The sequence below is a fragment of the Lutjanus erythropterus genome, chromosome 23 (genome assembly GCF_056507025.1).
Source record: "Lutjanus erythropterus isolate fLutEry1 chromosome 23, fLutEry1.hap2, whole genome shotgun sequence".
Lineage (NCBI taxonomy): Eukaryota > Metazoa > Chordata > Actinopteri > Lutjaniformes > Lutjanidae > Lutjanus > Lutjanus erythropterus.
Genome location: NC_139339.1, coordinates 19,769,616 through 19,797,350, shown reverse-complemented (window position 1 = coordinate 19,797,350; position 27,735 = coordinate 19,769,616). Strand labels below are relative to the sequence as shown.

Below are 27,735 nucleotides of genomic sequence, written 5' to 3'. Positions count from 1 at the left end.
ATCGATCCATCTTTGAGCTTTAACTGTTACTGGACTTTGTATTGCTTGCTGAATTTTTTTGAAGCATTTATCCACTCATTTAACACCCACTAAAGTGAATAACAAGAAGGGCCTAGCCTCATGAGAAAAAAAAATACATGAACAATGGTGGCAGCTGAATGAGTGTCACACATTATAGCTTCATCAACTTCCAGCTCAAGGACTTTTGTTTGAAAACCAGCTCTTTCATATCAGGATCCATCCAACAAACAACCTAAAACTGAACTGAAGGAACAAGACAGAGCTTGCCACTCACAAAAGCAGGGACCAGCACTGGCAAGGCCTGGTCCAAGGGCCACTTGTTAGCACACTACTTGGTAAACTAAACCATCTTCTGGCTCTTTCTCTGTTCTAGTGTCCGTCTAATTTCCCTTTCCAACACACACCAGGTTAGGACTAGTATCAGATACTCATAAGTAAAACCCCTAGACTTGACTAGTCCATAACAATATAAATAAAGTACAACTTATCAAAAAACAAAAATGTTACAAATTATAGCTTTAGAACAACTGAATACTATTCAAAATAAACTTTATTAATGTAACATCAGGATTCATTTCTGAAATTCTTCATACAAGTAACATTTTACAGTACTCAGAATAAAGCAGCATCTTTACATTTACATAAACACATACATTACATCCTCTGATTTTATTCAAGTAAAGTTGAGACTGAACATGAAAGACTGGCTGTATTCACATTATGAGGTTAGTGAGCTTGAGTTTGCATCCATCTATGAAACAGCAAACAAGTGAAGTAGTGTTCGTGGGTGAGTGTGTGCATCTATGACAGTGCTCCTTGAGTACAGTACAGCTGATAAACTGTTCTGCTCAGAGCTGGGCCCAGGTTTCTGAAAAACAAAGACAGAAAATCAAGGATTAACAAACTGCCATTACTCTTGCCTGTGTGAAGTGTTTCATCATATTTATTTTTGCATGTGTTGTTTTTCAGTTTATTCTATGGGTTTTATAGGCTCAAGTCCTAGAGTTTACAGGTGAACATAATGCTTTAACTTACACTGACATGAAAATGATCAACACTGGAGTTCCAAGGTTTAAACCCTGGCATGTGGCGTTGTTCTTTTATTTATTAATAAAAAGGTCATTCACAACATTAATGTATATTTTTCGAAAGTACTCCTGGTTCAGGATATTTTCAATGAAGTTGCAGTATTTTGACAAAAGTATGAAATTCTCTCCCTCTTTCAAGCTAACAACAAATTCAACATGAATCACTGACACACTGAAAAAATATTAATCAAACTACACTCTACAAACCTTTTGAGTTTCCCATATCGGATGGAAGAGAGGAGTTTCTCTTTCTCTGCTTCATTTGCACACCGTTCATATGCTGTCAGAAGACTGAGATTGAGAGAGAACAAAAAATATTTTTTAAAGTAACATTAATGTTCTTTTCTCACAACAGTGACATTTTCAGTAAGTCTGGTCTCATATAAGTGAGTTTTGGAAAAAAACAAGAAAAAGAAATGTTTGCTGGTTGCCATTACTTGTTGCTAAACTAGCTAACTGTTGCTAGTGGGCAACAGTGTTAATTTTGACAGCAAATTTTTACTTATTTTTGTTCATAGTATTTTGACTATATGTCATTTAGTAATGCTTTTAGTTTTTAGTCATCAGAATTGTTTTAGTCAACTAAATATAAGATTACAGTCGACTGACTCGACAGGTAATTTAGTCAACTAAAATGTAGCACAATCCATCATTTAAAGGTTTCTCTTGAATTTCCAAACTCATGCTCCTGGAGGAAACATTTATTAACCAGTTATTGTTATTGACATCAAGTATACTACATTTCTGCTCCTTTATCCCACTGTATGTCTGTCATGAAGTATGCTGCAGTTCTTCACATGTGCAGTCTTGTTTTTGTTACATTTTTAATTATATTTTTTGGGTCAAATGTTAATATATTACATATTCAAAACCTGCCCTGCAGCATGCCCATGCATTTCCCTACTGACATTTACAGAACTACAAGAAACAATTTTACCAACAGGCCATTTTTACTAAAACATTACTGCAGTAACCCAGTCTTTTTTTTTCAGCTGGGGCATTATGTTTCACTGTGGGCACTTCTATGTTCCCTAAATTCATAGTGTGAGTCAGTGTACCTTATTTACTGTTTCCATCCGACCCTACAGGCCCACCACAACTTAGAAGTGAGTTGCTAGTAACAGTAATCCTATGCCGTTAAGCTATTAAACAAATTGAAACCCCAATATAACCGTAGCTTAATATAATGTTGCTGGTGACACTATATTAAGCACATGTTGAAAACATTCAGCAAAAAAGCCACATGAGAACTGGGGTGGAGCAGAGGGACAAAGCCACCGCTTGTCCACAGAGAGCCGTTGAGCTCTGTGGAGCTCTGGAGGAGAGAGACAGGGACAGAGCAGAGTTTCTGGATTAATTAACACCGCAAGTTATATCAGATTCTGCTTGTCCCTCCCAAACGTTTTCATCTTGTTTTTATTCATCAGCAATTTGGTCATTGTTTTTGTCATCATGAATTATTTTCATTAAATTATCATCTGTTTTTTCGTCAGTGACAAAAACCAGGATTATGATTATTACCGGGGACTTCCACCAGGTGCGGCTTTGTGATGTCACGTGTGTGCCGCAATTTTGTTGAAGCGTTTCAGCATCTGATTATGTTTACTTGCTCTGATTTTGTTGATTAAGTCCTTTCTCCTTGCTCTTTGTGCTTCTTGCATGGATAAGCAGGCTACGTAATTAAATAGTTTATTTTCTGTCTGTCTTTATGATCGTGAGTTTGCATGGGGTCGCGGCACGGCCGTGCCAATCAATATCTGTACCAAGTCCCTCCCTAACTGCTTGGTTTTACATTTGCAGAAGCAAATAGTACTCTTAGCTGTTTCACTGGAACTTAAAATATCTCTAGATAGAATAATGTGAGAGTTACCTGTGTGGAGTGTTGTAGTGCTCCAGTATAGCAGCTGCCTTGTCTCCAGACAAACCGCTAATCTGCATCAACTGTCTGGCAAACACTTCTCTAACTGTTTGACACTGAAGGGGAAAGGAAGAAAACAAGGATTTATATACTCAGAAACACACCTGCAACACTGCTTTAAAAGAAAAAAACTTAGTAAGGTCCAATAGTGTCTGTCTTTATAAAAAAAAGGTTTTGTAGTATTTATCTTTTTTTAAAAAGACAGACAGACAGGTGAATGGAAATAACACAAACACACCTTGTTTTTGACTGCACCATGGTTGAACTCTGCAAAAGAAATGAGAGAGCAGGATGGCGTCCCTCTGTCCTCCTCATCGCTCCCTTCTCCATCACCCTCCAGCTCTCTGGAGCGACAGACCAGCGTACGGTTCTGAAATAAAGATTAAAAAAGGACAAAACAAGAGTTAGGAAGAGTGAGTCTGTGGGTTTGGTTCAGTGTTATCTAAGCGAAAATACCTGTGCGTGTTTGTGTGTGTGTGTGTGTGTGTTTCACCTGGTAGAGTTTCGTCAGGTATCGCGTCATGACGGTGAGGTAGGCTGCTGACTCTCTCACATCCTGGACTCTCTTCACAAAGAAGCCATCAACTACCTAACACACACACAAACACACACACAAATGACCAGTGCACACATACACTGTATATACAGAACACACACGAAATCACTACGACTGAGCTCTTAGTTGCGTGGTGAATAACTGTGGTGTTTTTGTATCCGTGTGTAGTGACTTCAGCATGTTCTAGTGTTCTAGGGATTCAAACGTTTAAAAAGAACTATAACTGTATATCCACACATGTTTTTGACTTTTTGTTAAACAAAATTAGAACATTTTGGCACAGATCGCTCAACTTGGCAATCAAAAAGTTGTGTTAAAGATACACATAAGGTGGGTTTTTACTAGAAATAGAGATGAAAATACAAACTTTGAACAACAGAAACTGTAATATAACAGTTAATTTAAACATAATACCTGCGTCAAGACAATATTGTTCCTTAATATTGGTCAGGATCTGACATGTAAATGTAGTGTGTGTACTGGCACCTGTGTGTTGACTATGGCCTGCTGCAGTGTAGTTTCAGGTAAACTCAGGTGGGACGCAGCCGTCCCACACTCCTCCACAAGGTAGACAGGCCGACGAAGACCACACCTCTTTAGCCGAAACTGAAGCAAGGAAGAAAAGGAAAGTTATACCCAATAAGTCAGACTTAACAGAGAGAATCTGATTGACATTTTTATGAGAATGGATGGATGGAGAATCGACAGCTTCTTACAAACTGAAAATATTTTGGGGTTTATGTCTATTTGTCAGTCAAAACAATCAATTTCAAGTCATGAAGAACTCTTGTAATTGTGAAATTTGTTAACTGTTCTTCACATTTTACAGACTAAACAACTTATAATCTTATGACATAAATAACCAGCCTTCTGTTCCCTGAAGCGTCCGTCGATGATGCTGCCACACAGATCGTCTATCCTCTTCCTCTCAATGATGTAATCGAGAACGAGCTCCCTGCCTGCAGGAGCCCGCAACTGACCTGGAGAGAGACAAGCAACATTCATGTCCCATGATATACTTTTCATGATTACTGTTTTATTTTGTTTTTTTTGGTCACCATATTTGAATATTCCCTGAAATCCTTGCTGGTTACTGAACTCTTGAACAAGAGATGCCCATGTCAAATTGTCTTTTGCTATTTTGAAGCACAAAATAATAAAAAGTTGATGACAAAAAAAGAGATGCTCAGGAGAAAACTTTATTCTGACTGGAGTCAAAAAGTGAGAGATGGAAAACATGGCTTCGAAAGTAAGCGAGAAAACAGGCCTGACATATGGAATAAGCATGCTTGATGACATCATTTGTGATAAAAAAGAAACCGAAGCCCTAGTCACAGAAGCTATGATTAGTTTTGGTCTATATTTGGTCTTACTATGTCTCCAATTAATGAAAGTACCATACTGTACAGCAGTGCTTCCTAATTTTTTTAGTAATGGATCCCTTTTAATTATAGGCCATCTTGGCGAGAAATTTGCAGAAATATGTAGGACATAAGTCCTGCTTAAAGGTGTCTTCTTTTTGTTCCGTAAAAGTAGGTTTCAAAGGTAAATTTATCACTTTTTCTCTGCCATTTCTTCCCTAGATTTGTCTTTGTGTGTGTGTGTGTCTGTTACCTGGAACAGGTGCGACTTTTTCTCGAGCAACCCACAGGAAGTCTCCGACGTTAAGCTTCCTGACATCAAAGTTCACCCCGTTTCTCTGAAGCTCTTTGACCAGCTCCTGCTTACGATGGTGGCTGCCGCTGCACAACCAAATCAAAATGAGACGTGTACTGACAGAAGCTTTCAGGATGACGAGTCAGATTTAGAAACACACTAAATTCAAAGTAAATAAAACTTCACACATTTATGAAATCAAGAGTCACAGGTTCTTACAGCTTCTTTGAATCAGGCAGATATCAGACAGCTCTCTTACCCAGTTGTCTCAATGAAGTCAACACAGAGTAGAATTTCATAGGTTCCAGGTAGAAGACATCCTGCATTTGGCTTTCTGCTTGTTGCCTGTGAATTCTGGGGTTTTCCTGAAGCACCCGTCCTGTCAGCCTCGCTCCTCGGCTGGGCGACACAAGTCAGCCCCTCTGCAGGGCTGTAAGGAGAGGATGATTCAGTTTGTTCCAGCAGGAAAAGGAGCAGAAGATGAAGATTTTGTTCATTTAATGCACACTCACTGTCTTCGCTCTTCTTCCTGCTCTTCCTCTCCATCATCGCTACCAGTGAGGTCCACAACTCCAGGACCACCGTCCTCTTCCTCCTCGTCCTCCTCTCCTTCACTTCTAACCCCTCTGTCTCCCTCTGGGCCGTCTTTAGTACCATGTTCTGCTGTCTCAAGTCGCTCTGCCAAAGACAGACCCTCTTCTGTCAGAGAATACCTGAGTGAGGAAGATGAAAGAGGTGGAATGTAGAGTTAGCTGCATGCAAAGTGAGAGTTGAACTGTTTTATGTGTTAAATATGTAACAACCGGACACAAACAGCATTTATTTTTTATTGTAATTTTCTATTTTATGTTCATGATTCCTCACTTCTGTAGTACTTCTTTTCTCTTAATATGTTTATTGTGACTGTTATGTACCAAACTACCTTTCCTTTATGTGAAAACCTACTTGGCAAGAGCTTTTTACAAATAAAATTCAAGCACTTTCAAGGTACCGAAACAAAAAAATTCTAGACTCGGAAAGCCCATTATTCACTTTTACTTCAGTCAGTTTACTCAACAATTTCTGAAATACATTTTTCTGTGTGTTTCTAAAATTCAAAGGTTCAAGTTTATCTGAAGAAGAAAAGTAAATTTTCTAAACAAAATATCACTAGTTGGTAAAACTTAAGAGTTAGAGTTGGGCTCCAATTCAAAAATCTATTGCTGCAAGTTGCCTGTAATTCCAATTTTTTTTATTTTTATGAGTCATTGTGTAGAGGAAACACCAGATTATGTTGAAAATCAGACATTTTGTTGAGGAGATTTTTGAATGTTTTTATATTCCTAACCTTGAAAAAAAAATGTTTAAAACTGAGCATTTTCCAAACCTTCAAGACTTTGTACAAACCCCACTGTTTGCATGCAGTCCTTAGGATTTATGGATATGCATGCTGATAGTGTAGCTAAAAATAAATCAAAAACTCAAACAAACATCACCAAACCGACATGTTTGTTTGAAGTGTGGACACCTGCATGGTGTGTGGTTGTGTACCTTGCAGGGTTGTGGGTCTTTATCACCAGGTTCTTCTGAATCAGCGTGCTCACTGAGGACCAGGCTGTGTACTTACTTCCTAGATCAGGCTACAGATAAACAAAATGAAAGAGGGAAACTACAGTGAGCAAAAGACTTTTGAAATAAACCTGTAGTACAAGAAGAAATAGAGAGAGCAAAATCAATAGCAGGGCTTAATCTGAGTATTGGTTTGGAATGTAAATAATAATAAATAATATTTCACTTACGACAGTGAAACTCTTATCACAGAGATGCTGAGCTTCTGTCTGTAGCTCCATCTTAAACATGTAACCTTTACTGCCTGGGATCTAAAGTGAGAGAGAAGTCATGATATGAGGCCACAGAGGAAAACTCAACTTAAATATTTTAGCTATGCTTGATGGAAAAAGGTGTACCTGTGACTGTCTGTAAAGGGTGAGCAGAACAGCATAACCCCCAGACCTCTTCTGGGGCACGTACTCCCTCTTCTTCTTCATCCTGCCTCCCCCTCCTCCCTTTTCATTCCCTTGATCCTCTGCTGCATTCTTCTATAAGGAATGATGGATCAGACAACAGGAAAAAAAAGTTAGAGATCACAACGTGTCACTGAAGTCATTCTTTGTCTGAACTCATACTTTATGTGCTAAATTGAAAATTTGCACAAAACAATATCTAAATTAAAAGTGACAAATAATCAAATATGCATGAGCACCTGTTACTTGTCAAGTATATAATTCAAAATGTAATAAGAAATTGGGTCATTTTATATAAACTATTTATTACATTTACAGAAAATGGGACATATAATGAATTCTTAATCTGGTTATGAAAATGTCATATCGCACAGCACTATATAACAAGTTATTGTTTGGGATATTTGCTGAAGCAGTATTGTATGATAAAGTTTAAAATATGTGCTAAGTGACAAACTGTGTTTGCTGCATAAAAAGAACACTAAATACCTGCTTAGATATAATCATATCCAGTAATTTTAGTGTGTGTAAACATCCTCTAAAAGCTCTAACATTCAGACCAGGTATCACATTTACATTTGAAACCTTGATCGAGACCTGAAAACATAATCAATTAAGTTTGTTCTTTTGCGAATGTCTGAATAATCCTCAGGTAGTGAATAAAAAATGTTCGTTGACTATGACAATAGCACCCAGCCATAAGCAGATTCTTTTTCCATCAGTTTTTAGAAAATAATTACCTCCAATGAATTTATTAATTTCCATGAATTTGTTTGTTTGTAAATGTTACTATGGTTGTATTGCTGTAAACTGTATCTTTACGTAGTGAAATAAACCCACACTCTCCATTTACCTTCCTTGAGGGAGCCAGGCTGTTGTTGTTGTCCTTTGTGCCAGGAGGGGGCAACCCTTTGGGGAGAGTGTGAATTGGAGCGCCTGAACCTACAGAAGAAGTAAAGAGACAGAAGGTGAACACAGGGGAGCTGCTGTCACACTTTCAGACTACTTTAAAATCGAAGAAAAATTCTCCTTGTCTCGTTTCATTTCATTGCTGTCCTGAAATGTTTTTGTTCCCTGACAAACCATGTAAAGCATGTCGTTTAACTTAATATATCCTCTGCAATGTCTTTTGTAACAATCTAAAATACAATGCAAGTAAGAGCTCGGTAAAGTTGGAAAGATATTCACAGATTCGGACTTCCGGCATCAATAACTCATTAGTGATACGTTGTCAAAACATAAACGAGGCTCTTTCCCATCGTTGTAAGGTAGACAATGTGCTACAAGCCCAGTTTTATCAAAAGTAGCTGTCTTTCAAGCTGCAGAAATAACACTGGTGTCTATGAGCAGCCGGCTGTGAGACGAGTGGATAGGGACCGTCTGCAAATTGCAAAACCGCTACAGCAGCGAAGAGAAACACTACACAGATATTCAATAACTTCACTCTTAGACAATGTAGTGTCACCAAAATCACTGCAGCCATCAACTGGATGCTGCTGATCATACTACAACTCTTGGTTTGATATTAAAAACATTTTTTTCAGAATTTTAAGAAATTTTATTAATAATAAAGTTTAATAACCTCTCTTTTATGTACTGTAGTGCCACCAAAATCACTGCAGCCATCAACTGGCTGCTGCTGATCATACTACAACACTTGGTTTGATATTTATTTTTTTAAAAATCATAATTTTATGGAGGTTTTATTAATAATAAAATGTAATAACTTCTCTTTTATGCACTGTAGTGTCACCAAAATCACTGCAGCCATCAACTGGCTGCTGTTGATCATACTACAACTCTTGGTTTGATATTAAAAACATTTTTTCAGAATTTTAAGAAATTTTATTAATAATAAAATTTAATAACCTCTCTTTTATGTACTGTAGTGCCACCAAAATCACTGCAGCCATCAACTGGCTGCTGCTGATCATACTACAACACTTAGTTTGATATTTTTTTTAAAAAAAATCATAATTTAATGGAGGTTTTATTAATAATAAAATGTAATAACTTCTCTTTTATGCACTGTAGTGTCACCAAAATCACTGCAGCCATCAGCTGGCCCCTGCTTATCATACTACAACTCTTGGTTTGATATTTTTTTTAAAAAATCATAATTTAATGGAGGTTTTATTAATAATAAAATGTAATAACTTCTCTTTTATGCACTGTAGTGTCACCAAAATCACTGCAGCCATCAGCTGGCCCCTGCTTATCATACTACAACTCTTGGTTTGATATTTTTTAAAAAAAATCATAATTTTATGGAGGTTTTATTATTAATAAAATGTAATAACTTCTCTTTTAAGTACTGTAGTGCCACCAAAATCACTGCAGCCATCAGCTGGCTGCTGCTGATCATACTACAACTCTTGGTTTGATATAAAATATTTTTTCGTAAGTGAAAAAGATGATGTCATTGCTGCCTCAAGGACACTCTGTTTAAACCAATCACACAAGGATACAAAAGTGTGATGAAGCCACTAGCCAATCAGGAACACCTTTCAATTAAGCTCTACCTCAGATCTTTTCAGTCTGCATAACCTGCATATCACCATGAAGGAGAAGATTATGATTATTTTTTATTATTATTATGATTTTTTTTTAAATATCAAACCAAGAGTTGTAGTATGATCAGCAGCAGCCAGTTGATGGCTGCAGTGATTTTGGTGGCACTACAGTACATAAAAGAGAAGTTATTAAATTTTATTATTAATAAAAATTCCATAAAATTATGATTTTTAAAAAATATATCAAACCAAGAGTTGTAGTATGATCAGCAGCATCCAGTTGATGGCTGCAGTGATTTTGGTGACACTACAGTGCATAAAAGAGAAGTTATTAAATTTTATTATTAATAAAAATTCCATAAAATTATGATTTTTAAAAAATATATCAAACCAAGAGTTGTAGTATGATCAGCAGCAGCCAGTTGATGGCTGCAGTGATTTTGGTGGCACTACAGTACATAAAAGAGAAGTTATTAAATTTTATTATTAATAAAAATTCCATAAAATTATGATTTTTAAAAAATATATCAAACCAAGAGTTGTAGTATGATCAGCAGCATCCAGTTGATGGCTGCAGTGATTTTGGTGACACTACAGTACATAAAAGAGAAGTTATTAAATTTTATTATTAATAAAATTTCTTAAAATTCTGAAAAAATGCTTTTAATATCAAACCAAGAGTTGTAGTATGATCAGCAGCATCCAGTTGATGGCTGCAGTGATTTTGGTGACACTACAGTGCATAAAAGAGAAGTTATTAAATTTTATTATTAATAAAAATTCCATAAAATTATGATTTTTAAAAAATATATCAAACCAAGAGTTGTAGTATGATCAGCAGCAGCCAGTTGATGGCTGCAGTGATTTTGGTGGCACTACAGTACATAAAAGAGAAGTTATTAAATTTTATTATTAATAAAAATTCCATAAAATTATGATTTTTAAAAAATATATCAAACCAAGAGTTGTAGTATGATCAGCAGCATCCAGTTGATGGCTGCAGTGATTTTGGTGACACTACAGTACATAAAAGAGAAGTTATTAAATTTTATTATTAATAAAATTTCTTAAAATTCTGAAAAAATGCTTTTAATATCAAACCAAGAGTTGTAGTATGATCAGCAGCATCCAGTTGATGGCTGCAGTGATTTTGGTGACACTACAGTGCATAAAAGAGAAGTTATTAAATTTTATTATTAATAAAACCTCCATAAAATTATGATTTTTTAAAAAAATATCAAACCAAGTGTTGTAGTATGATCAGCAGCAGCCAGTTGATGGCTGCAGTGATTTTGGTGGCACTACAGTACTTAAAAGAGAAGTTATTACATTTTATTATTAATAAAACCTCCATTAAATTATGATTTTTTTTAAAAAATATCAAACCAAGTGTTGTAGTATGATCAGCAGCAGCCAGTTGATGGCTGCAGTGATTTTGGTGGCACTACAGTACATAAAAGAGAGGTTATTAAATTTTATTATTAATAAAATTTCTTAAAATTCTGAAAAAATGCTTTTAATATCAAACCAAGAGTTGTAGTATGATCAGCAGCATCCAGTTGATGGCTGCAGTGATTTTGGTGGCACTACATTGTTTAAGAGTGAAGTTATTGAATATCTGTGTAGTGTTTCTCTTCGCTGCTGTAGCGGTTTTGCAATTTGCAGACGGTCCCTATCCACTCGTCTCACAGCCGGCTGCTCATAGACACCAGTGTTATTTCTGCAGCTTGAAAGACAGCTACTTTTGATAAAACTGGGCTTGTAGCACATTGTCTACCTTACAACGATGGGAAAGAGGCCTCGTTTATGTTTTGACAACGTATCACTAATGAGTTATTGATGCCGGAAGTCCGAATCTGTGAATATCTTTCCAACTTTACCGAACTGCAAGAGCTACAAACAAAATCCTTGCCGTTCTCTCTATAGTATCGTTGCAGTTTTTCATCCAGTAGTTTGCAGATGCCGTCTCCAAAGTTCTGGAGGATCTTTGCTTCTTTGGCGTTTTGAAGCGGCAGTGGATATTTGTTCAAAGAGCTGATGGCCTGGAAAAAGACAAAAACAAAACACATAAGAATAAAGATGATTATCTTGTTCTGCTTTTTACGGATTAGCTTCAATTTAAATACTTTGTCTTCTGTTCAGTTTGCGATGATTCATTTATGACTTCATTTTCAAAGTCTGATCCATGTATGTGAAGTGAGCAGATGACCGTGTTTACTTTCTGGTAGGTGTACTGGATCTTCAGTCCCTTCTCTTTCGCCTCGTCCCGGAGCTCAGTGAGCCACTTCAGGAACAGCGGGTTCGGACAGGAAGGCAGGACGCGTTTCCGACCCAACCGGACCGGCTCCGAAGCTGGCATCCCTCTGGATCTGAAAGCAGAGGAACAACACGATAGACTAATAGAATAACACGTGTACCTACCACAACAGCAACATGTTAAAATATAACTACATAGACAACTTAGTGCAGCTGTGTCTTGCAGCTTTAGCTACCAGAAGCTAACGTTAGCAGACACTGATTAGCAGTTTGGACGTTTTCGCCATCAAGTCACCAAATGTAAAAGTAACAAACAATATGTGTAGAGCGATTTATGAGAGAAATCGTAACACAAGTCGTGCCCATGTCTGGAGATGCGGCTCACCTTTAACTCGTGAGTTTACAGCAGCTGCTGGCGCCTTGTATTCAAAGACACAGCGCACTTCCTTGTTGACAATAGTCACATGACCGGAAGAAGGAGGCGGGACAACGAACAGTAAAATGAATGAGGACATCTAGCGGCGGAATAAGTAATAAAAAGTCAAATAATGACTGAACAACGAAATTAATTATTAAATAACTGTTAAATAGTACTGGTATTTCTAATTTCCTTCATTTTTTTCACTTACATAGCCCAGAGCTGTGGTTCCCAACTGTTTATCTTAATGAACTTAATGAATGATTTTAATTAATTTAGCAAATTAGTAATTGTTTGTTAAGCCAATCAGAGGCAGAGTAGGGTGTTAATGACTTTTCCCTCATGGGGATAAAAACAGTTTGTATCTGTAGCATGTGAGAAATAGCCAAGGTTCAGTGTTTACTGAATATCTTTGGCACATATAGTTTATAGTTTCCTCTTATTGTGACCAGTTCAAGGCATCTGTGCCTTCCTGCTGTTTAATCAGCATCTTTATAAACCACACCTGTTAGATGGATGGATTATCTTTGCAAAAGAGAAGTGCTAACTAACACGGATTTCAACAAATTAGTGGGGGAAAAAATGAGAGAATAAACCTTTTGTGTGCATAGAAGAACTTTTAGATGTTTTAGTTCAGCTCATGAAAAATGGGAGCAAAACCAGAAGTGTATTTTTGTTGAGTGTTGACAGACATGATTTGTTTGCACAAGTAATGTAGCTTTGAGCTCGTCACAATTCATCCTATAGCTGTCAAGAAATTTCACTTGAAATCTCAAATGTTAACCTCATGGTGGCACTAGAAGAAAACTCAAGGGATCACCAAAATCAGAGGGATTCATACCTTGGGAAGGGCTGATTGCATCATTTCTAGGCTATCCATTCAACAGACATTTCAAAGTGGCCCAAAGTGTTTGACTGACAAACTAACATTGCCTTAGAGCCGCAGCTAAAAATAAGGATTGTGCTACTGAACTAAAAAACAAATGACCTTATACAAGCAAAACTATTTAGTCAATAAACAACAAACACTGTTAAATATAGCTTTAAAACTATTCAGATGTATCAGAGTTGATTTTATTGAATGACAGAATGACTCAGTGTCAGTTAACATTTCAGACCGTTATGTAGTTGTTACCTGAATCTACCTCCACGTGTCCTCAGGCTGAAGGGAGGTTGCAGGAATCCTCCAACAAGACCTGACAGAGACCAAGAATCCAACCTCACCCTCCCAACCACAACCTCCCTCTTTCATAAAGACACAGTCACAAGCTTGGGGGATGAAGCAGCACAATTAGTGTTTAACAGCCATCTTTCACACATACACAGTGTGAAGAGGCTGTGTAAAGCCTAATTAACTAACGGCTTTCTTTTCAAATGAATCACAATGAGCCCATAAAGACACTTTAAGTTGTAATATGAGGTTGAATTGTTGGACTGAAAACTTAAAATAGGAGGAAACAGAAATTAAAATTAAATCAAAACTCCACAGAAATGTACGTATCGACTATTTCCCTTACAGAAAGTTATATTTTAAAGGATGGAATGACATTAGCCTGCTTGTTCAGTGCTGAACATACAAACTGTCTATTATTCAGTACTGAGAACCCTGATTTACAGCTCTAAACATGTCAACAGTCACACCAAGAATTCCTTTTGTGCTTGTATCAACATTTTCTGCTTTAATATAAATATTTAAGCATTTTTTGTATTAGTTACCTCTAATTTACTATTTTTTTTAGATTCCACTCACTAATTTGAACAATTTAGTGAATTCAATTGAATGAACATTAATAAAAATTTACTTGAGTATTATTGCATAACTGCACGCTGTATGACAAAACATGTATGAGTGTGTTATTTCTGAATACTGGCCAGCACACGGTAAGGCTGCACAATTAATCAAAATATTATCAAAATTGCAGCATGGCAAAGTGCAATAATATAATTTTGATAAAATAAAAATGTGACAATAACATTCAACAGAGCAGCAGAGATGTCTTGGCCTACAAACCTTGTTCTCATGATATGAAAAAAGTGTTTTTTGACAGACCCCCAAAATCATTATGATTTTAATGATTATTGTGATGCAAAATGTATTGCTCCCCCCACTTGTGAATCATATCGTAAGTGGAATATCTGTAAAAATAATCCTAATGTTGTATAGATTTTTTCCTGTATCTCTAACTATATGTTTTTCCTAACTAACTGAACTAACCAACTGTGCACACCATGAAATCCTGACAGTCTAAAGAACATTATAGTATCAGATATGGTGGCATCTGTGATACTTGCAAAAAACACAAAAGGCCAAATCTACAGTCAGTTTTGGTTTGTCTGCCTGAGCTACTGTAGATGCATGCAAAGGTAGCAAAAGTACAAACATTCATTACTCCAGAAGTACAGATACTTGTGTAAAAAAAAAAGTACTGATTCAACACCTTTATTTAAGTAAGTAAAGGTGAGGCCCTGAAGTGTACTCAAGGTACAAAAGTAAAAGAGTCACCCTGTGATGGACATTTCTACCAGCTGTTTCTGTGCAAAACTGACTGAGCCTTGACGTTTCTATGTAGTTAAGTTTTGCTGTCTGTTTCATCTTATGTCTTTGTAAGTCTGTCGTGTGTGATATGCACTGACAGTAGATACCAAAGGAAGCATCTCTTGTGTTACATCAGTTTAGGTAGAAGTCAGTCTCAATGTTAGGATGGCCGAGCACAACAATGCAAAATTAAAATAATCAACAATAATAAGTAGTGAGCCTGTTTTGAAAATGTAATAAGTAGAAAGTACAGATATTTGTGTTAGAATGTAGGGAATAAAAGTAAAAAGTTGTCGGAAAAATAAATACTTAAGTACAGACACCTGAAATTCTTAAGTACAGTAACAAAGTACTTAGTTACTTATTATCTCTGAAAACATTGTGATGCAACATGATGGAAGAGGACCTGCACCCTCTGAAGGTAAATTCTAATACAAACGGTTAACTTCAAACACCAGAATGAACCAGAATGCATCTGTAATGCAGCTTACAATTAAGGCACGATTTGTCACAAAAAAAGCAAAATTAATTCTTTTGTAATATATTACTCCCTTTAATGAAAAAAAGTATTGTTTTCATAGAAAAACTCATCTTTTTCCTGTACAGAGAAGCCCACAGGTAATGTTCACATGCATTAGAAATGAAGAAAAACAGGTTGGTAATGTAAAACATGTCATCCACATTGCAATCCCATGTAAAAAACATATATTAGCTAGGTGCTGTATTTCATTTAATGTGTAGTCTGCATTATATACAGATACCCAGATCCATACACAAACACACACATACCTTATATACACAATAATCGTACCCACTGTGATATATTATGACTTGTCATCTACCCGTCTTGTATCACTTCAAATTTTTTGTCCATCACATCCATCCGTCCTTCATCCATCCCCCCTGAGTTTGTCATTTTGGTGATCTTCCGGGCTTCTACTGCCCTGCCGATCCTGTCGTATCATCACTATCAGCTCCCTGAGGAGAGCCTGGCGTCGACCCTCCGTCTCTTCCTCCACCTGCTGCTGCTCTCCTCGCAGCCTTCCCCTTCAGCAGGTGGCTGTCGGGATGAAGCGAGTGGAGGTGGGCCAGCAGCTCGTCCTGGGTCCCCGCCGTGTGGCCGCACTCCTCGCACACGTACAGCTTGTTGCGTCGCTCCTTGTAGGCGTACTTCTGGACGACGCTGTGGATCTTCTTCATGTGGGACTCCAGGGAGCAGCGCTGGGTGAAGGCCTTGTCGCAGAGGGTGCACTTGTAAGGACGGACTCCTGTACGATAATGCAGAAAAGTTATATTATGCTTTCTTGCATGTGTTACCTGTATGTTTATCCAAGTGTGCATGAGAATATGAAAGTGCGTAGCTACCTGTATGTGTGCGTACGTGTCTCTTGAGGTCAAAGGTGTCGTTGAAGCCTTTGCCGCAGAAGCTGCACAGGTGTCTCTTGGTCTCGTTGTGACACTTCACATGTCTGTTTAACATCCGCTGGTGGTGGAAGCTTTTCTGGCAAACCTACAAGCAGCAACAATACCATGAGGGCCATTTCACTTTACTTTTATATTCAGCCATTTTAAAGTGGGCTTAAAGTTCCCATGTGGTATTTCAGAGTTTGTAATGTCCTAAAAAACAATGTACTAATTTTCTTTCCAATGACGGACTTTCTCAAAGTTTTTAGTGATGGTGCTGGGGTGTTTGTGGAGGCCAGGCCTCACTGATTACTGTCAGTTCAGTTTATAGAGCGTCTTTGTTACTGTAAAAAAAAACTTTTTTCACTGATTTGGGTGACACAGGATCATATTTTATGTTTTTTCCCCTCAACTCTTTCCTCCAACTCTCAGATATTTCTGGAGTTTCTCGATGAACAGATGGCTTTACTTGTTGCTAAAGTAGCTACGTGCTGACTTGCATATTAAAATTAAAGAGGTGTAATTATATGCATATCATGCAGGTACAAGGATAATTACTATGTTTTTTTTTGTCCTGGTGAAGATCCAACTTGTTGTGAAATGTTAAGATTAATACATTTTGTGGTTGTACTCAGTGTGCAGGCATTTCCTGGTTGGTATTAACAAAAAAAATAGTTAAAAAAATATATGATATAAAATATTCAAATTACAACATTCTGGCTCTTAGTTTTGAAGCTTCAACAAAAACTGTCATTCCAATGTCACTGGCGTACCTGGCACACGAACGTCCCTGTCGTCCCAGTCGTCCCAGTCGTCCCAGTCGATAAACTCTGACTTTGGCCAGCTGATCTGGTCACCATGGGGACCACTTCCAGATGGGCAGAGGTTGAGGCTGTCGTCAAGGCAAGTGGTATCCCAGTGGCGTGTGGGGTTAAGGACGGCGGCGTAGGAATGGGAGGAAGAGAGGGAGGAATGGAAGAAGGAACGGGCGGTAACTCGCCTGTAGTTACCTGTGGTGAAGAGAGTGAACACAAACTTGAGTACTGACAGTAGTACAGTCAAATTTTTAATTTATATGCAGCTATAAAGCTTTCATTTCAAAATAAAATCATTATTTAACAATGTCACACTTAAACAAATTGACAGCTGATATGTAAATAAAGCCAATATCTGAATATTATTGAATATGTTAGTTACATGAAGCCATTAAATAAGAAAAAAAAATTGTGGAGCAGAACAAGAATCAGCATTGCAAAATTTGACGATATGAGGAAAGTTCACAGAGGGAATACAGTGCTATTAATGTTAATTTTTGGAGGAAGAAATAACCCAAACTTCTCTACAACAACAAACAGCTGCAGGTAAATTTTCTCAGTTTGAAATAACATAAGATACAAATATATTGTTTCATATTCACAAAGCAGCATCAATACTTTGCTCTGTCGGTCACTACTTGTCTCCTCACCTTTATTTTGGATCGGATGTATGTGGGGCCACCCTGCGGCCTCCTCCTGACCTCTGACCTCTCCTCCAGTGAAGACGGCGGGCTCTGCGGTCGGCCCAGCATCGTGCTGGAGGGCAGCTCGGCGCGCGTTTGGATGTCAGAGAGAGACTGTTTGGTGAGGCAGAGTGGTGTCGTCTCGGCAGGGCTGGCTTCTGCTTCCATCATCAGGACGGATGGAGGGAAGATGGAGACTGGTGGGAGAGAGAGGAAGAGTCAGTATCACTATTTAAATCTCCTCTTAAACCTGCAATAAGTGATGTTTTTGGACACACCCCTGAGGGAAATATCTGGGTCTTTAGCCTCTGAATGCTCCACTATGTTAACAAGCTAGTCTCTAACTGTGTCTGTTTGGTCCTGAGCATGTGGCGTACAGTGGGTTTTTGGAGCTTTTACTCTGAAAACATCTGCCTACTGTGGTCAAAAAAGACACCAAGCGAGTGAACCCAAACAGTAAAGTTGCAGTTACAGCTAAACAGTGAGCTAAAACTCACTATAAAGCTCTGTAAAGCCGAGGAAAGCTGCAGATTCAGGTGATAATCTGTAGAGTCATCACTACACACCTCTCTCATTGTCACACTGTATTTCATGCATTACAGTTACAGTAGAAAAGTAATTTTTTACATGGTAAGTAAAAGATACAAAACTAGGGATGCAACAAATTATTATTTTTATTATGAATTCATCTGTTGATTATTTTCTCAATTAACCAGTTACTTGTTTGGTGTATAAAATGTCAGAAAATGGTGACAAATGTTTATCACTGTTTCCCAAAGCCCAAGATGATGTCTTCAAATTTTTGTCCACAACCCAAAGACACTGAGTTTATCGTTACAGAGGATGAAAGAACCAAGAAAATATTCAGATTTGAGCAGGTACGATCAGAGAATTAGGACATTTTTGATGATGATGGGGACATGAGCATTGTCCTTAAAATGAACTGCCTTACATCCTGCACGTTAGTAAATCATGATACATGTCTTAAATTAACCATTTGTTATTTGTTGCCAGAACACTGGATATATAAATGTAACTACAGGCAAAAAAAGATAAGAAATCTAATAAATAGACAAAATAAAGACAGAGGGTGAGAGACATGAAAGAAAGCAAGGAAAACAGAAGAGGAAGAAGGGAACTGAGGTACACATTTCTTGTAATAAAGAATTTCATAACAGGCTGCCAGCCTGCACGGCCCCATATTTGCACAATCTCTCAATTAGCAAACACGCAGAGTTAAATATGTGTCTGTATTTATGTGGGTGTGGGTGTGTGCATGTTTGGCCTATTGTTTAGTGTGACTTATTTGCACGCACACACATGTCCACTAACACACACACATATACACACATATATACACATCACATTACCACTGCAGTTAGACTTGTCCAACCAGACAGTCTTGCAGCACCAGCTCTGTACCTTCCTCAAACAATCCGCCTCCGCAGGGGTGGATGCCTGTCTGTGTGTGTGTGTGCTGTGTGTATGAGCACAATATAACAAAACACCACACAAACATGGAAAAATGTAGGGTCATAGAAACCTTTGAGCCTCCATCGTACAGGTGTGCGTGCATGTCTTTGTGTGTGTGTTCAGATAGCCCACAGGCAGGTGTGGTCCTGCTCGGTGGAGACAACGAATCAGTTGACTCTCCAGGGCCTCAATCAGATAAAACACAAATGTAAATGCAAATGAAGCCCCACAGGGAGCTATATAGATGAAGAGACATAAGAACTGATCTGTACAGCTAAGCAGAGTTAACGGTACGTTGTGACACACAGTGACAGCTCTGTGTTCTCTGTCAACTGCTGCTTCCTCTCATATTTGGTAAAGAGATCACTCACTGAGCCTCTGTGGATCTTACCAATGTGGTAACACTGACTAGAGCTGGGTAGTGTTTGAAACTTTTCAATATTAATACTTTAGCAGACGACATGACCAAATAATTAACAAGATAATGTCAACATATAACCTTTACACTTACTTGGTGCAAAAGACATATATGTTTGGCCAATACCAAAAAGAAATGACTGGCTTATTGCATTACTTGCCATAATATTCTTATTCTGATGTTCCAAAATAAAAGAGGTGCACTGTTGCTACAGCTGCTACTGCAGCTTTAAGTATTTAGACTCTGTATTTATCTTCCTCATGCAAGTGATTCATAATGTCTAGTATTCCCACAACACACAAACAGTTTCCCCTGAATTGACCCTTCCTAAGTCCCACCCCTTTTTGCTCTGTGCACCAATACAAGTTCAGCAAGTTTACCTGGCTTCTTCCCTATTTCCTATACTACTACTACTACTACTACTACTACTACTCTATCTATCTATCTATCTATCTATCTATCTATCTATCTATCTATCTATCTATCTATCTATCTATCCATCCATCCTAGAGTCGTCTTGGAGTTGGCCGCTATCAGACTTAACTTATTTGATATCCTAAAGACTTGAGACTTGAAACTTGACTTGAAAACAAAAACATTCAAGTCTCAAGCTTTGACCCTTTAAATCTGAGTATGAACCAAGACAACACAGTGGCAGGCAGTCATTGAGCACTAAACTATGCCTGTTGAGCTGAGGATCGAACCAGTGGTGATACAATTAATGCTCAAACATCTCCACTGACCTGAGCTACATGAGAAACTTGCAGCTCCTAGAACAGCCAGTTTTATGAGCGGTATGATGGTCCATTCTTCAGCTAGTCTACAGGATGGAGTTTGTGCAGAAAACTTGTGCCGGTTGTACCCTTTCATTATCATTTCTAAACTATTTACCAGTGCAGGCTTGTAACTTTGCTGCCTTCTGTTCAACATAAATATAGAGTCATAGGAGTGACAAAAAAAATAAGTTTAGAAAAGAATAATAAAAAAATGTGAAAATACGAAGAGAATTACATAAAAGAACAAATGAATATGAAAATATAAAAACTACATATATATGAAAGCCAGTTGATTCACAGTTTGGCAAGGGCAAAGAAAAAGCAACAGGGAAAATATAAGGAAAAATAAAGGAATGAAAGTAAAAGACATATTCAAAAATGAAAACAATTCGGAAAAAATAGAGTAATTTATGCAAGTAAATAAATTTATAATGTATATTAAATATGTTGAAAAATATATAAATATACACAGCAATAAATTAACAAATAAATGTGAAAATCAATTAAAATTATTTGATGCTAATTTTTTCATATTTAGTTATTTGTCTTAGTATCTCCACATTTATTATTAATCTTTATATTTCCATAGATTTTCTTTTTTCACTACCGACTCCATACATAAATAGTACATACAGGATATTTTGTCGGGGAATCAGAGTTTTGTTTGTTTTCTCACATTTTAAAATCTTTCTTAATTATTCCTGCGTGGTGATAGTTTCTGTGGTGACGGCTGCTGGCTGGACATTTAATCTCATCTTGTATTGTTTGTTCACCCCTCCTTCCCCTTCACCAATGAATGAAGCATGTGTGTGCTTGGGTGAGAGTGCGTGAGGTTGGGAGGTAGGGTGAGGGGGTTTAAAACACCCCGACTACCCCCATGTTGAGAGGAAGACAGAGCTGTGTCGTTCTTAATGTACTTTAATATTTCATTTGACGTCGCTCAGCTAAGAGAAAGAGTCAACAATCAGTAGATAACTTTCTCAAACACAGGGTGTGAAACCGTGTGTGTTTGCCAAAGGCGTATTGGCTGCAGCAGTAGGCTGTCTGTAAGGTCCGTTACATTTCCTCCCATCCAATAAACATTAACCTTGCAGCAGTTTTAGGATAGACCAGGGTGGAAACCCACAGTATGATGGGATGAACTCACACATGCACAAGGGTAGGAAGTGACAAAACACTTAATTCCTGTACCTAAGTATTTATGTTTTTAACAACTTTTTACCTTGTACATTTTAATTCAAATATCTGTACTTTCTACTCCTTACATTTTCAAAACAGGTGCGTCACTTTGGTTTTAATGTATTTGAGGGGAATGACTTTTTATTTGCATCATTGCCTGCCACCTTCCCAACACCAAGACTGATTTCAAGCTAAATGGATGGGACAGTAACACAGAGAGAAGATTCATTGGTGTATCCATCTGTGCATACCACATACAACCACAGCATAAGATGAAAACAATGGAAAAGACATAACAAGACGACTCTAGAGGTAACCTCAGCTGCATAGAAAAGGCGTCCAGTGAATCTCTCGGCTACCTGTGAGAGGCTTTTTAGCACCGCAGGGCTGATTTTTAGACCCCAAAAGGGACACCTTATTTCAAAGAACTTAGAGAAACAGCAGCTGGTTAGCTTAGCTTAGCTTAACTCAGAATAAACGCTGAAAACAGGGGGAAGCAGTTGGAGTCTCCGCCGGTTGCCTGACAACCTCATGGTGATGAAAGGACATATCTTCTTTGACACTTCTGTTTTTGTGCAGATTAACAAACATGATATAAAATAACTTTTTTTTACCTCTGGACAGAGCCACATTAGCTGATTTTCTCTCGCGTTTCCAGTCTTTCATGATCAACAGATGATTGGTTTTATGCCCAACTGTCATTTATATTTTCAAATGACTCTTTAAAATTATTGCCTACATGGTATCAGTGTGTGTGTGATATAACGACTGGTTAGTTATGCTGCTTTGTCATTTAAGATTGTTTTTCTGACACATGCCTGATTCTGATTCTGCTTTTGATAATTAAATATCCGAGCTCATTTCTATTGCTTTTCAATTTAATATTGAAATTGTGACACCCCTACATCTGACTATTAGCAAAAAAGCAAAGGAGAATAGTTCCTAAATAGTTCCTAAAACCAAATTTAAGGTATCCTTATTATAATATCATACATTTTATATTATTAAATAATGAGGGCCTATATTAAATTCAGTGTATTTCTTGCATTTATAAACAATGTTATTCCTCACATAAACCAGCAGGTGTGACTGATAAACGTCACACTTGTAACGTGTGTATGGAAGTAAGGAGGGATAAACCAGACTATAAACTTAACAGAGGCTGATTTGGTGCTGATGATCCTTTACAAACAGGCCCAGGCACATGTTTGTGGATTAGAAGATAAAAATAAACTCCTATAAACACACCTACAACACACACACACACAGAGAGAAGGAAAGAAAGAAAGAGAGAGAGAGATAGAAAACTGTCGAAACCTATGGCATCTGGCGCCTCATAAAAGCATTCAACTTGCCTGTTTCTGAGGGCAATTATCATACCTCTCTCTCTCTCGCTGTCTGTGTGTGCGTGTGTGTGTGTGTGTGTGTGTGTGTGTGTTCTGTCACACAAAAAACACACGTCAGGCAGGTACGTCAAGTAACGGCACATACTTGAAACTTTAGTTGAGACCGTTGCTGGGTTTGGCGAGGATTGTTAACTGCGCGTAATTACGCACTGACGTTCAGTTATTTGCTGATCTTCGAGACAGGTTCTCACGACAAATTCGTTATTAACATAACATGTTTGACTTTTCTACAACCGATTCTCGTTTTGGTTCTTGCTTAAGGCCAACAATGAGAGTTCACCAACAATTTACACAGCAATCATTGAGTTAAATAAGTAAATGTGGCCCTAGAAAACTGTCTGTTTTCTGTGCTGAAAAGAAGCTTTCAAACGCTTCACGTGTCGTTTATCAATCCAGAGATACCTCCATCCTTCTATTAAGATTATTAACTGTTATTCGACATGATTAGTTCCTTTTCCCTGCATTTAAAACCACCAGAAAACTAGCGGCGGTTTAGCTCATCTAAATGTTTGGGCTTTGAATAGCAGAGAGGATGTAAAAGTCAATGATTAAAAGTTAACGGTGATGGGATGTGGAGGAAAAGACACAGAGAGGGGGATGGTGACGGAGAGAAGCAGAGCGAGGTTTAGGGTGTAGTCCGTTACTTGTTATCTGATACCAACGTGGTCTTACAATAAAAACTCCGCCGATGGCAACAATAGGGATTGTTCTCACGTAAATACAGAGAGCGAAAGAGTTGTTGGGAAAGAGGTGGACTCCCTTAACTTGTCATTTAAATGCAAAGTCAGGGGTAATAACGTAGCCAAAAGACGCCAAACCTTAATTTGACAGTTGTCAACTCAACTCTTGTCAATGGTGGAGGAAGTACTCAGATCATTTACTTAAATAAAAGCAGTATCACTACAGTGTAGTTCAAAATTATACTTCAGTAAGAGTACAAAATTATTACCATCAAAATATACTTAAAGTACCAAAAGGAAAAGTTCTGATTGAGCAGAATGGCCCGTTTCAGAATAAAAGTGTATTGTTGTATTATTGGATTATAACTGTTCCTTTACAGACTGCTGCATAGCTTAATCTATAACATGTCATAATTTATTTTTATATAATATTTTTAGAAGTGCAACAAATATTTGATTACTTGATTTGTTATCAACTATTAAATTAAATGCTAACTATTTTCAGAAGTAATTAATTGCTTTGACTGATGTTTTGTTTTGTTTAAACATCTCAAATGTTAATATTTTCTCTTTTCTTTAGTCTTTCTTGACAGTAGACAAAACAAGACATGTTTTGGATGTCATCTTGGACTTTTTTCACCATTTTTTGATATATTACGGTTCAAACAACTAATTGATTAATCAAGGAAATGGTCGAATAATTAAAGTACTTATCAGTTGCAGCTCTGAATATTCTGCATTATTAATCTGCGAGGTTGTAATGCTGTCAGATACAAAATTGAGTGGAAAATATAATACTTCCCTCTAAAATGTGGTGGAGAAGAAGTGGAAAGTGGCATAAAATGGAATCACCATTATTATATATCCCCCATTATGTGTCAGAATCAATCAATTTCATGTCTTTGCTCATTGTTTTGTTTTAGGTTAAGGACATGAGGACAACTTTGGTCAGTACAATGCTTAAAAATCATCTGTACCATGAAAATCACAACTTTGTTCTGAGATTTTAACTCAATCAGTCACCAGTAGTCCAGATCTGAGTGACCACTCGGGAGACTGTATAATATCTGGGCTTCATAAGTCAATGTGAGTTGTACAAGGAAGAACGTTGCAATCTGGGGTTGAAGGTCGGTATGTGAAAAGCAACGGGCCCTTCTGATAGGCCACAACACACAAATGACAGATATGGAAATAGAGGTAAATACACCGACTTTCATGCTCATATGTTATGTTTAAAACGAGTGTGACCGTACAATTGAAAGTCAAACATTAAAATGGGATCTAAGACACCGAAATACAGAAAATACGCAACTTCTTGGTGCATTCAGGAACCACACTCTGTCTCTTCACGGCCCGCCGTGCTTCCCGTTATTCGGTGGCCCCGGACTGCAGCCGCCCCGTTACAATCTCAACCTGACCACCCTCCTCTCATGTCCCACCAGCCACACTGACACTTCAAACCGCATGAAACACACAAATCCGTGCGTAAAAGCACCCAAACGCGCGTCTGGACAGCACAACACGCCGCCTTTTCTGTGTTTAAAACAACAAATATGGCTCATTACAGCAGCGAGGACTCACCTGGGATGTAGACGTCCCCTCGCTCATGATCCGGGACTTCACTCCAGTTCCGCTTTCCCGGCGAAACATTCGCCTTTTTCACCAGAAAGGCCCGCGGCATTTTCAATTACCACCTACTCGTTTAAGAGAAGTTTGAAGGAAAGCGACGACTAAAAGTTACAAAAGCAGGAAACTCCAAAAGTTGGGAAGAAAAAAAAATGGAAGGTGCCGGTCCCTTCTTCTTCTCCTTCCCCCTTCACCTTTTCTTCGTGTTTTATTCTTTTTTCGTCTTCACACACCTTTTTCTCTCAGCCTGATTTTCCTTCCAGCTCGGCAGCAAAATGAAAATGAAGAAGTGTTTCGGCGTCGGGACAGGTGAGTCCGCTCAGGTGTGCAGTCGGACAGGTAAAGTCGAATATCACCTCCAGCAGGCTGAAATAACGGGAGTGTGTGTGAGTGGGTGGTGGAGCGGGCTGAGGAGAAAAAAAAGGTTGTATCCTGATCACACACACACACAAACGGAGTCGACAGAGGTGGGTCGAAAAGCAGCAGCACAGGTACTCATTTGAAAAGCAGGAAACAGGCGCCAGCGCGCATGCGCGTCAGAAATAACGGTGACAACAAGACGCGGAGAGCACGGGTTAGGCCTCAGTATACCTGCGGAACCGGTTTACCCTCCTCTCTCTGCCTCCACCTCGTCTCCATTCCGCTTTAAGGTGTGGGCAACGGTGCAAAGAACAAGAGAAGAAGAAGAGGAGGAAAATCTGGGGACTAGAGCGCGTGAAGAGGGGGTGAATTGCAGTTACACAACATATACACATACATGGCCTGCACACACATTCACTCTGGAGCTGTAACACAACAGTAACACAACAGTCAAAAGGCTGATAATACGCATTGTTTTTAACCCCATACAGTAAATAACAGTAAAACAGCATAAGTTTAGTTTTGCAACTATGAGAACAGTGTAAAAGTGCATGAAAAGACCTTAGAAAAAAAGCATTATTGCTCAACAATAACGTACAAAACAGGTAAAGAACAAATAAACAATAACACTATACTGAAGACAAGCAGGAATAAACAAGAAAAGAACAGAAAAGAAAAGAAAAGGAAAACCTAGACCTGGAATAATTAGAAATGTGTGAATCAATGATTGTCAAAATGGGGGCCTCAGCAACATGCTAAAAATAATAAGTATAAATTCTGTGAACTTTTATAAATATAATTCATAATGAATTGATAATTTATCAAAAATATATAATCTGTCAAAAATCTTATTTACCATCCTCACCAGGCTGTTAGTTGAGGACACTGAGGTCATGTCCTCCATATTTTTCCTTCTTTAAAAAGTTTTTTTTTTTAATTATTATTATATATACTGAATGTATATTGTCTAAATTGGTGTGTTGTGAACAAAGAGTGGTATCATCTCGTTTTTTAGATCATAGCTTTTACCACTGGGCCAGTACAGATCTTTCATTCCTGCAAAAACTCATTTTAATCCAAAGGAAATTTGTCACATTGACAACTGCATCAAGTCACCATGAATCATCGGCTCCTCTGATCAAGAGTTTGAATCTGTTGTCATTTCCAACATCACTGTTTATCAGACACGTATCTTTGTGTTTACATGATGTTTCAAAAGCACAGCATACTGAATAACTTCTTTTTAATGAACTCTGATGTCCATTCATATCCAACCAGACAAGCAAAGGACATTTATCTTCATATTTGTATGAGTTTAATGAGTGTTAGACTACTTGTCATGACATTTAGGACAAAACCTGAAAGACACTGCTGCTGTGCTCCTCTGCTCACTTTGTTTGACGGTGAAAGGAATTTCAACGCAATAAGAAACTGAGCTGAAAAAGAGACATTTCCAAAGACATGGCCAAATTTGTAATTATTTTGTGTTGGATTCTAATCCAACTTTACTATTCCTCTTAAAATGCATAGATTGATACAATAGTCCTTAAAAAATCAGTTTCTATTCAGTTACACAAAACCAGAGGAGGGCAGCTTCTTCAGTTTTTCTCAGCTGTGAAACTGAAACTAGGGATGAACAATGTTTTGTGGTGTTTTACTGTGTTCTTAAATATTAACTTGATGAGTGGGTAAACGCCTTGTTAAAGCAGAGATAAGGATAGGATAAGATATTTGTTTATTAGTCCCACAACGGGGGAATTTGCAGTGTAACAGCAGCAAGTGGATAGCAAAATAGAATAAGCATCAATAAGAAAAGAATAGTAATAAATAACTAATATAAATAGGAGGATATATAAAAATAGTAACAATATAAATGAGGAAATATAAAATATACAAGCACAATATGTACAATATAAACAAAAAGCGGATTCAACAAATTTACACCGTTGC

At 37.7% G+C, this 27,735-nt stretch overlaps 2 protein-coding genes across 2 annotated transcripts; both read right to left on the bottom strand.

Moving 5' to 3' along the window:
- Positions 1-553: 553 nt before the first annotated feature.
- Positions 554-12,489, bottom strand: mus81 (MUS81 structure-specific endonuclease subunit). The gene is made up of 17 exons (XM_084711967.1): positions 12,397-12,489; positions 11,974-12,124; positions 11,653-11,797; positions 8,096-8,178; positions 7,186-7,317; positions 7,018-7,098; positions 6,770-6,858; positions 5,752-5,952; positions 5,499-5,669; positions 5,198-5,325; positions 4,451-4,563; positions 4,070-4,189; positions 3,521-3,616; positions 3,266-3,397; positions 2,980-3,083; positions 1,317-1,400; positions 554-889 (listed from the first exon to the last, which is right to left on the bottom strand). The coding sequence occupies exons 2-17, from the start codon at positions 12,112-12,114 to the stop codon at positions 823-825; spliced, it is 1,887 nt and encodes a 628-aa protein (XP_084568093.1). The 5' UTR covers positions 12,115-12,124; positions 12,397-12,489; the 3' UTR covers positions 554-822.
- A 3,005-nt stretch (positions 12,490-15,494) lies between these two features.
- On the bottom strand, positions 15,495-25,890 carry ovol1a (ovo-like zinc finger 1a). Its single transcript, XM_084712973.1, has 5 exons — positions 25,381-25,890; positions 17,835-18,064; positions 17,143-17,379; positions 16,331-16,475; positions 15,495-16,233 (listed from the first exon to the last, which is right to left on the bottom strand). The coding sequence occupies exons 1-5, from the start codon at positions 25,478-25,480 to the stop codon at positions 15,902-15,904; spliced, it is 1,044 nt and encodes a 347-aa protein (XP_084569099.1). The 5' UTR covers positions 25,481-25,890; the 3' UTR covers positions 15,495-15,901.
- Positions 25,891-27,735: the final 1,845 nt, after the last annotated feature.